This window comes from Coffea eugenioides, chromosome 5 (genome assembly GCF_003713205.1).
Source record: "Coffea eugenioides isolate CCC68of chromosome 5, Ceug_1.0, whole genome shotgun sequence".
NCBI classification, from domain to species: Eukaryota; Viridiplantae; Streptophyta; class Magnoliopsida; order Gentianales; family Rubiaceae; genus Coffea; species Coffea eugenioides.
Window position 1 is genome coordinate 26,381,446 of NC_040039.1, and position 9,645 is coordinate 26,391,090.

At 35.9% G+C, this 9,645-nt stretch overlaps 1 protein-coding gene across 2 annotated transcripts; it reads right to left on the reverse strand.

Annotated features, from left to right (window-relative positions):
* Window positions 1-204: 204 nt before the first annotated feature.
* On the reverse strand, window positions 205-8,369 carry LOC113772511 (TBC1 domain family member 2B-like). Of its 2 annotated transcripts, XM_027317126.1 has the most exons (8): window positions 8,075-8,369; window positions 7,103-7,599; window positions 2,756-2,872; window positions 1,637-1,815; window positions 1,342-1,435; window positions 1,095-1,172; window positions 914-1,015; window positions 205-617 (listed from the first exon to the last, which is right to left on the reverse strand). In XM_027317126.1, exons 2-8 carry the CDS (start codon window positions 7,577-7,579, stop codon window positions 486-488), a joined length of 1,179 nt encoding a protein of 392 aa, XP_027172927.1. In that variant the 5' UTR covers window positions 7,580-7,599; window positions 8,075-8,369; the 3' UTR covers window positions 205-485. The 2 variants fall into 2 exon arrangements, with proteins under 2 accessions (XP_027172927.1, XP_027172926.1); XM_027317125.1 differs by having other exon boundaries at window positions 7,103-8,369.
* Window positions 8,370-9,645: the final 1,276 nt, after the last annotated feature.

Here is a 9,645-nt window from a genome sequence, read left to right on the forward strand (position 1 = left end):
TTTAGCAACGATTGGAAAAATGGTTGTTAGATATATTCGGATATAAGCAAGGAGCAGTTGGTCAAGCAAAATCTAATGCCATTTCGACCATGAAAATTTAACTACAACCTTTTTTGTGGTTTAGTCGGTAAAAATGTAAGACAAAAAACAAAGGCAGGTTAATCAGAACCATGTATATTCCAAGGAATTTTGAGAGTCAACGACTTTGAAAGTTCAAAATGGAGCTATCTTGAGCCCATTTTCATTGCACAAACAACAGTCTTTTTAGTCACTGAATGGAGGTCAACTAATGCACATTGCCATGCTGCAACGACATTTAAACATAGCTCAAAATTTACATCAATCTACATTCCTCCTACACAGCAAATGGCCATAGCCCTGTTCCTTTTGTTGATGATACAAACGCACAGTTTCAAGTCCTAAATGGGCAGCAAGCCCCTGAAAGGACTACTGTATGAGCTACATTTAGATATTTTACTGAACTACTACTTTTCATCCCCATTAGGATTTAGTCGTCTTAGTCTTTGATCTAGTTCCGCCATAACTGCTGGTTCCTGTTTTTTCCTTTGCTTTGATATGGTGGTGGTGGTCATAAAGCCAATCTTGTCAAAAGCAACCTGCAAGGTTTGTTACATTGAATGATTAAACAACTCCAACCCATCTTTTTGTGCATTAAGCAGGCCAACTGGATGCATTTGAAAGGACGCTAATGACAGCCCCACCCCCTTATTTATTTGTATGGTTTCTCAGACCAAAATCTTTCAAAAGGGACAGGAAAAATGAAAAAGAAACAAGATTTTTAAGTTTTCCCTTTTCCTTTCTGCTTAGTGTGTGTGCCAGTAGATGATGCAGCACCCTTTTAAACTAATTCTTTTACATAAGGAAAGATGACAGACTGGAAGGGAATAGTTACCGTCAGTAGCTCATCTGGATCAAAGAGGTGATGAGTTGTTCTCTGTATGATGTTAATGACATCCCCAACATGATTTGCCATCAGCAGCTCTTCTTCTTTCATCTGCAGTCATTAAAGACGACTATATTAACTGGAACTTAAGAATAGTCAAGAATTAACCAAAGAAGCAAGATGCTGTCACCTTAAAGATAGCCAATGCGGCATGAAATAGAACCTTTGCCCCTTCATAGAAAAGCACATCCCATACGCGCAAGGTTGTCTGAGCAGTGTTACAGAAGATGCATTATAAGGTGTGTCACAAAATATAACAGAGAAAACGTGACATTTCACAAATTTTACAAATATGGTGTGTTTCAGAGGCAGAAAATTTCAGCTGGAAGAGATCAGGAGTGGAAGGAAATGAGTGGAGCAGCTGACAGATGTCTAACCTCTGAAGGCAAGCTCTTGGAGAAGAGGCACAGAAACCACTCAGTGCAAACAAGAGATACATCAAACTCTAACTCTTCTAGATGAGCAGCTATCCTGTACAATATGCTTTCCAACTTTAAGCATAACTACACACATATATAGACATCCATTTATGTGATACCATGTACACACAACCCCATATATAGATAAGCAAACATGAACACAGATACACAGAGACATTTGGTGCTGCATACATGCATGCTATCCAACAGAAATGAATGTTGGCTGTTCACTAGACATGAAATAATGGATCACCTGGGACATTTTTTAGCCAGCAAATCCTTGAATACTCTTTGCTCAACATGACATCCAGACAAGTTGTTAGTATAACAATCACTGACCAATACGTTTTCCAAAAGAACGGCAAGCATCCAAAAAGCATCTTCCTCTGTCTTCATCACAAGTAACAATAGTGCTGCAACATAATTTAAACCCTGCAGCATAGCCACATCAGCGATGCATTCTTCAAACAACTAACAGGCAAAAAAAGGTAACTCTGCATTTTAAAACCTTGACTTCCCTGGCCTGACTCTTAAAGTTGACATCAGTAGATACATCTTTTAGACTATGTTGTGTTTCTAAGTGCTTCACATCTTTTAGACTATGTTGTGTTTCTAAGTGCTTCACTATCAAAAGGACATAAAGACTCAAATGCTTAAAAGGTTGCACTCAGGTAACAATGACTAGTGCATTAACCAAATATTGTGGGAGTAAGAAAGCCAGTGAACTAATATCAAAGAGAATAATTATAATCAAATACTGATTCAATTTCTCAAACAATGGTTAAAGCTGTCATACACAAATTGAACTATGTTGTTTTAGTTTGGCGCTAGCTTTCTTTAGAAAGATTGATAACATTGTATCTCAGGAGGTTAATGCCATTACAGGAAAAGAATTTTCATTACTCAATTGGACAGATGGAAATGGTAACAATAAATTAGACGGGGTTAGCATATCAGAGCATTTAGTTCACACAACTTGAGGACACTTAATTATTATGGCCTAACCTATGTAAGAAATGAACATCACAAATACCCAAAATTCACTTGGAAAACGACGCAGCAATTTGACACACAATCTGTCAACCCACACAAGGAAGTCATTGGTTCAGATAAACTCACCGAGTTCGGTTAATTATCTCAGTTTAGGTGAATTTTGCTCATCTTTGAGGACTTATTGGTTTGTCTGATTTATTCGATTTTTCAATTGCTAGAGTTGATAGGATTATCATGCATACAGCATCTTTGCAAATTTTGTAGCGCCACATATGTGGGTACCTAGAGTACATGTTGAGCAACAGAATGAAGAAGACAGCTTAAGCAAGATATCAATTGATTAATATTATTTTCCAGTATGACAGCATCAAGATACCACCTGACAGTAACCAACATCAGAATCTCGGAAGGAATATCCAACAAGAACACGTCGAAGAGCAGCATGACCCTCAGGGGTATCCAGCCATGGGTGACCAGGGAAAGTTCGCGGTAGGTCCTGCACAGAAAAGCAAAAGAAAATAAAGAGCAATGAATACCAAATTTGGAAGATGGAATCACAACACATCTTAAAACATGAGCCTGAATTGTTAGTGAGCAATTGCAGAGCAAGTCTGAAAGCACAAAGACCAGTATTTACTTCTTAGTTCGTTCAGTAGAAAACCTTAGTTTGATCAAAGTATACCTTTAACTTTATTCAATTCCACTGTTAAATCTGTAATGATTCACTAATTCTGACATTCCTTCCAGCATTGATTTATGAAGCCCCTGCCGTTCAGGGGAGTAAACTCTTTTGCAGAAGTATTTAATATTAGGGTAAATATTCCACACAAAGACAATCCAAAGAGATTGACATAGATTATCACTTGGTCAACAAGCTAAAATTTTCATTCATCCAAAAACTCTGCCAGAAAACAAGTATCACACAAACGGTAATCAAATTGGAACAACACAAGAATACAGTTAACGAACCCAACAATGAACTAGAATGTCCTCATCCTTATTATTATATACTCTTAAGTAGCATAACATCACATGTTTGCTAATGAACAGGGATATTAACCTCCCTCACAGGTTATTGATCGTAGCCCAACACCATTTGGTATGAAGGCAAAGTAGATGGAAACCATTGGGTAGGTATTATTTGAGAGTGGAGAGTCCAGTTGTATATGTCCTAGGATTTTAAAGATTAAGCAGAGAAAAGCTTTAGTTTGCATAATGTGTATATGATGATAGCTTACTTTCCATGACTTCTTGTGAGCAAATAACCAATGAACTCCAAGTCAGAGCCCAAACATCTAGTTACACCATTTTCCAAGATTTATACCATTTTAGCAACCATAAATTTAGTTGACCAAGAATGAGGTCAATACAAGGTGGGAGTCTCAAATCTCCAGTCAAGGCAAAGACACCTGGAACTGTTACAGATTACCTTCTCTTGCCAGTATTTTACAGAAAAACTGCTCAAGCACCATCACAATACAATGATGTCTTGAGTTCTCAACTTCAGATTTTGTTAAAGAACATAAACCAACAAAATGGCATCTGCAGGAAAAAGTACATTTGTGTCGAGTATCAAGTTGACAACATTTGTCTAACACATGAGGAATTTAAAGGATTTGGTCCATATAAAGCACATTCATCAAAACCAACCAAACAGCTTCATTTTGTCAACCTATGGCATAAGGATTTTTTTAATATGCTAGCAATTACAGGGAAAAAAAAAAGCGAAAATAGGAAAGAAAAGAAGATCTTCATAATACTATTCAGCAGTTTATTTTCCATTTAAGTTGACTCAAAAGCAATGTAAACTGAGACAGCCTACTAAATCTGCAATAGAGCCCACATAGATGATTTTCTCAGGTCCACGGTTATAGAAGTAGAAAGCAGAAGTGAGGCAGTATGGTTAGCATCAAAAAGCTGCATTTTATGAGCCTATTCAGACTTTTCTCAGCATGATTCTAGGTTCTAGACTTGTTTACACCACAGATGTGTCAATCGAAGTTACATCCTGCAAATATGGTGGGTATACTCGTCTTGATTTTAGGTTCTAGACCTGTTTACACCACATGAGTCAATCAACGTTATTGAACTTTGTCAATAACAAGTACTCCATGTATCCATTTCTCTTTTAGTCAGGGTGGAAGTAACTTGTGTTTAGTGCAGTTTGTTTGGTTATATTTACCATGCAAGAGTGCAATCTAGTTTGGACAATCAATTGTTAGAACAAGAACTAGTGTAAGAGAAACCTAGGTCTTATGCATTATCACAGCCGGTAAAGATTAGGAATAAATTTAAGCTACAACCAAATAAAGCAAATGTGAACCACTTCAACAAAGACTTTACTTTAAAAATAAAAGATCCTCAAATTTATTTTACTAAACCAGAATAACCCCTTACATGACAGATACAAAGTTTGCATGTGCAAAGAACTTACTTCTCCAAGGAAGATCAATTAGAAAACACACTAGGACAGATATAGAATGAGTATGCATGTGCACAAATTGCAAACAGATTGGGCTCCATCTTGGAGAATCCATTCACTTAAAAATAAGCTCCATCTTACAATAATCTGGAAACTCAAAACATTTAGTTGATGTGATATGTTAACAGGTTAGATACAGTTTTTATGAGTCAGTACAGATTGCAGTTCAACAAATTTAAGCGAAGAAAATGAATCTCATGGCCAGAGCCTATTAGGGGATGGCTTCAAAGACATGGGATGGCTTCAAAAACATAGGATGGCTTCAAAGATGTAGGCATTCTTGTTGGCGTGTCTAGACCTTGATTTGACTACAGAAGTAGGAGGAAGAGAAATTCCAATTAACTTGCACGAGGGCAAAGAGGAATCTTTTGTGCTTTACAATTTACTTTTGATAAGAAATATGATAATCTTCTCATTGCCATCTTTACTGGCCCACACAAAGAATTTAGGAGCCTCTTGCTGGATCATTGTGGGAAAAAAGATCAATATGGAGGATCATTTGGAGAATATTAGTTGTTTAGTTCCAGAAGAACCAATGTCTTAACACAATAGAGTAGTCACAACAGTTTGAATCCTATTGGTAAAGTTTATTCAGAATTCATTTCACTCACAGAAGATTCCAATACACTAGCAAATAGTTTCAATGATTTCTATAGGAAAAGCAAGTGGATGGAAAAGAAGAAACCCAATCTCTCATACATTAAAACATTTAGAAGCCCAGATATATAAGACAGAAACTCAGAAAGGTAATAAAAATGGAGGCAAGGTTGGCTTAACTGATATGGTTGTGCACTATGTACTCACAACTTTTAGCAAATATTTCAACAGGTACAATGCTTAACGTACATCCTCTGCTAATAATTAATAATTTATATTTGATTCAAATATCAATACTTTTTGAGTATAAACGAGAGACATTAAGCTCACAGATAAAAACTTAGAGTACTCCAACAAGTAATGAAATGAATTATAGAGAAATTCCTCCTAATCTAATTTCAAACTTGAAGCACTCCATCATCCAATGTTATATGTCATGGGCAGAGTTGCAGATAGTCTAATAAAGATGCAAGTTATCCACTACAACAAAGCCAAAAAACTGAAGCATATGCCCTCCAATTAAAAGTCTATCAGTTACCTATTACTCCAATGTTCTTGCTTTTGAATAAATACTATAATAAAGATGGGAAAGTAGCGGTTTATTTTTTGATCTTACGAATCATGACGCCATTTTCTTTGGAACAAAGAAAGAGAAAAACCATGATGCTAAATAACTTATCAGAAGAATTCATTCAAGCTACCAAAAGAAGTAAGGCACTGTTACGGATAGACTAACAAAATCAAACTTTAGCCATTACGACTTAGCTGAAAAGATGAAGTTTCCACATATGGCTCCAATTCGAGGTTCAATGGTTATCTACGACTCCAATGTTCTTGTTTTTGAGTACATAGAAGATGGATAAGATGGGAAAGTACTGGTTTATCTTTTGGACTTTACAAATCATGACACTTTATTCAGAAACAAACAATATGCGAAACCATGACATGTAAAATGTGAGGCAGGGAGTGTTAAACAACTGGTCAAAAGAATTCAGCAACCAAAAGTTGTAAGGCAGCTTTTTACAGTTTACAACTGTTTCATGTAATCCCAGCATCATAAGTCAGCAGCAATCTACGTTTAGTCGCATACTATCTCCATTCAGATTCTACAATATAAATATCAGCCAGGCATGTACCAACAATCCATGAGATTTCCTAAGGGTAGAGTTCTCCTATCATACTGTCACAGACAGTTTAAAGCATGATATGACTACAGTCACTTTAGAGTGCATAACCTCATCTCAAGTCACTTCAGAGAGCAAACTCACCCACTCACTTATGATACAAAACCTTCCCAGGTCAGCTAAAACCCAAAAATTAGCAAAATGCTACGGCTGATAAAATTTTCCTATTACGTTAATCAAGCATTTAGATGTGAGCTATTGTTCCTTGGACTCCAAGCTGAGATTAATTAACAATACATGCTTATATACAATCCTGTAATTTATATTCTGTTAGTTCTCAGAGTTCACCTTAAACATGAGAACATAGTCATTGAATTAGAAGCATACAGACATACAGAAAAGCATACACGCAAATAAGTATCATCAGATACAAAGCTATGAACAAGTTAGTCTCACCAATACATCACAGATCAAAAAACCATCTCAGAGTAACCATTGTATTGCTTAAAACTCAAAAACTCACATGGTCAATTTGCTTCGTGGCAGGTGTGACCTTATCCACAACAGCAGTTGTGAGATCATTGTAATAGCTCTCAGGGACAGTTGACTTCTTCTTGGCCGCCCCTGACATTGCAAACCACACCTTAGGCCGCAGATTTGGTGGAATTCCTTTCCTAATAAGCCTCTTGAGAGTTATTTGATTCACTAAGGCAGTGAACTTGAGCGAAGATTTAAGAGTTGAGGAAACATGAGTCTCTAGATACCAATTTGCACCTTTGCTGGCTTCCAATGCCCACCAGACCCTCCCCTGTTGCCTCACCTTCTCCCTTACCTCATTCAACACATTTACATCATCAACATTGCCTTCCACTGTAAACCCATAAATATCTTGAAACTTAACTGTGATATTAGCCCTTCTGGCATGAATGCTGGGCCTCAATATGGGAATTTGAGCTTGGTATTCAAAGGCCAAGTCCCTTTTGCTTTGAGTTCCATGCATCTTATATTTGAACTATAATTCTATAAAATGAGGATGGATAAACTGATCAAGGGGTCAATATTTAATTTTGCCTAAATAATCAGATAATATATCGAAAAGGGACACTCAATGCCAGATTTTCAATCCAAAATTGCTTAACTCTTAAATGGTCGACATTCAGAAAGCTGATGAGCTTCGGCCTTCAAATAATGGAAAAAATGGGGAAAAAAACAAGGAAAGGTATTTCCTAGGAAGTCGATATTTACCAATCTGGGATTTAGACAAGGTACATTACTCTGGAATTAAACAGCTAAAAAGATTCTTGAATTTTCTTATAAGAATTCTTAATTAAAAGAGAAAAACATAAATAAAATAAAAAAAAAGCTGGAATCCTTCTACAGATTGAGGACAAAAACTCTCATACAAAGAAGAAAAACAATAAATTAAAAGCAAATATATATACAAATATCCCGGGTCAATGATTAAAAGAAGAAGCAAAGATGGAAGGAAAAATACCCAACAAGAATTCCCAGATCTTTTCTACATTATCTTCATCTTCTTCTATAAAAAGCTACAAAAATTCCTGAGAAAAAGAAGGGATAAAGCTGGATGATGAAATAGGGGGAAGAAGGGAAAAAAATGGAACAACAATTCCCTCGAAGCTTTCTTTATTATTATTCCGTTTTTTTTGGGTTGTGTGAAAGCTTGAAGATTTTGAGGAAGAACTGATGGTCTGAAATGAGAGAGTGGACAACCAGAAAGATTCAAATTTGGAAAATGTGTAAGAAAATGTATTTTAAATTTTGTGACGGGATATAGAATATAGAATAGTCATAGAGTGACAGATTTGTACGTTAAAGGAGAGAGAGTTTTTTTTTTTTTTGAGGACGAGAGAAAGATATTCAAGTAAACAGTAACGTTAATCATGGCTGAGAGATGCCATAATCTTAGAGCTAGATTAAGACAAAAAGGATGTTAGAATTTTATTTCTCTTTTTTTTTTTGGATTTTTAATTCTTTGCGCTTTACCCCTCAGGATATTAGCGATTTGGTACTTTGTTCCTTTAATTTGCCTCTTCTTATGATTGCACCATGGTTTTAACAACTTATTGGCATCTTTGTCGTCAGGTGTGTAATTTACTCACACATAGAACAAACTTAGGATTCTCATCCCATCTTTCTTGACAATTCAGTGTCATTTTTATGTGCTTTTTAGTTTTCTATTAACTCAAATTGATTTGATTCAAATCAAGTTTCCTCTACCCTTCTAAAACTTTGAACCAAAAGTAACCCTTCTAATTCATATGCTAAAACTTATGTATGCAACCATACATGATCTCTTGCTTTGGGAAAAAAGAAAAAGAAAACCCTAAACAATATTGAATGTCGTTTGCAATCGGCTACAAATTGCCTTCTACAGCCGATTGACGTTTTTGCGAGGCATAATCACTAGTTCACAAATGCTAATAAGTTGTTTGATCAAGTGGTGACTCACACCGCTATATTACTGGGCATTTCCAATAAGGTCCACACTTCAACGACGCCTTCTCCTAGCAGATGTATCAGATGTATGAAGCTTGCCTTTCTTCTCCTCGGTCAAATGTATCCTACTTATTCCTTCATTATCTCCTTTTATTTTTAATTTTTTCCCTAGTATTCATCCATTGTTTACTTTATTTACTAACCCAATTTGTGCTAGATTTCTATAATTTATTGTGTGTTCATAGAAATTAAATGATCAATACTTGTTGGAACTAACTTGATTACTTGAAAGTGGGAAAAGTGATTTTTACCTATGATTTTTGAATTTTTATGAATTTATGCTTTAATTTTAAAAGCATATAATATGGTAAAGTTGTAAACGAAAAATTCTGAGTTTGGGTTTTATATCCTATCCATTGACGGGAAATATAAAGGTAGGATTCCAAATCATGTTTTGCCGCTACGACCATGTTGGCTTGGGCTTCTGAGTTTATGAACTTACCATTCTTGGAAGTGGTATAAGCAAACAGCAGAAGTGAGTGCAGTGCAATGTGGTTTATCTTTCTGTGGTCCATTTATTCTGGTTTAATTATGTTTGCTTTGCTT

Bases quoted from the DNA above. Each gene is read 5' to 3' on its own strand.
- LOC113772511 (XM_027317126.1), bottom strand. From the start codon at position 7,579: ATGCATGGAACTCAAAGCAAAAGGGACTTGGCCTTTGAATACCAAGCT. The intron at 1,436-1,636 runs GTGATCCATTAT...CATATTGTACAG, and splicing joins CTGGCTAAAAAATGTCCCAG to GATAGCTGCTCATCTAGAAG. The intron at 618-913 runs GTAACTATTCCC...CAAACCTTGCAG, and splicing joins ATCCAGATGAGCTACTGACG to GTTGCTTTTGACAAGATTGG.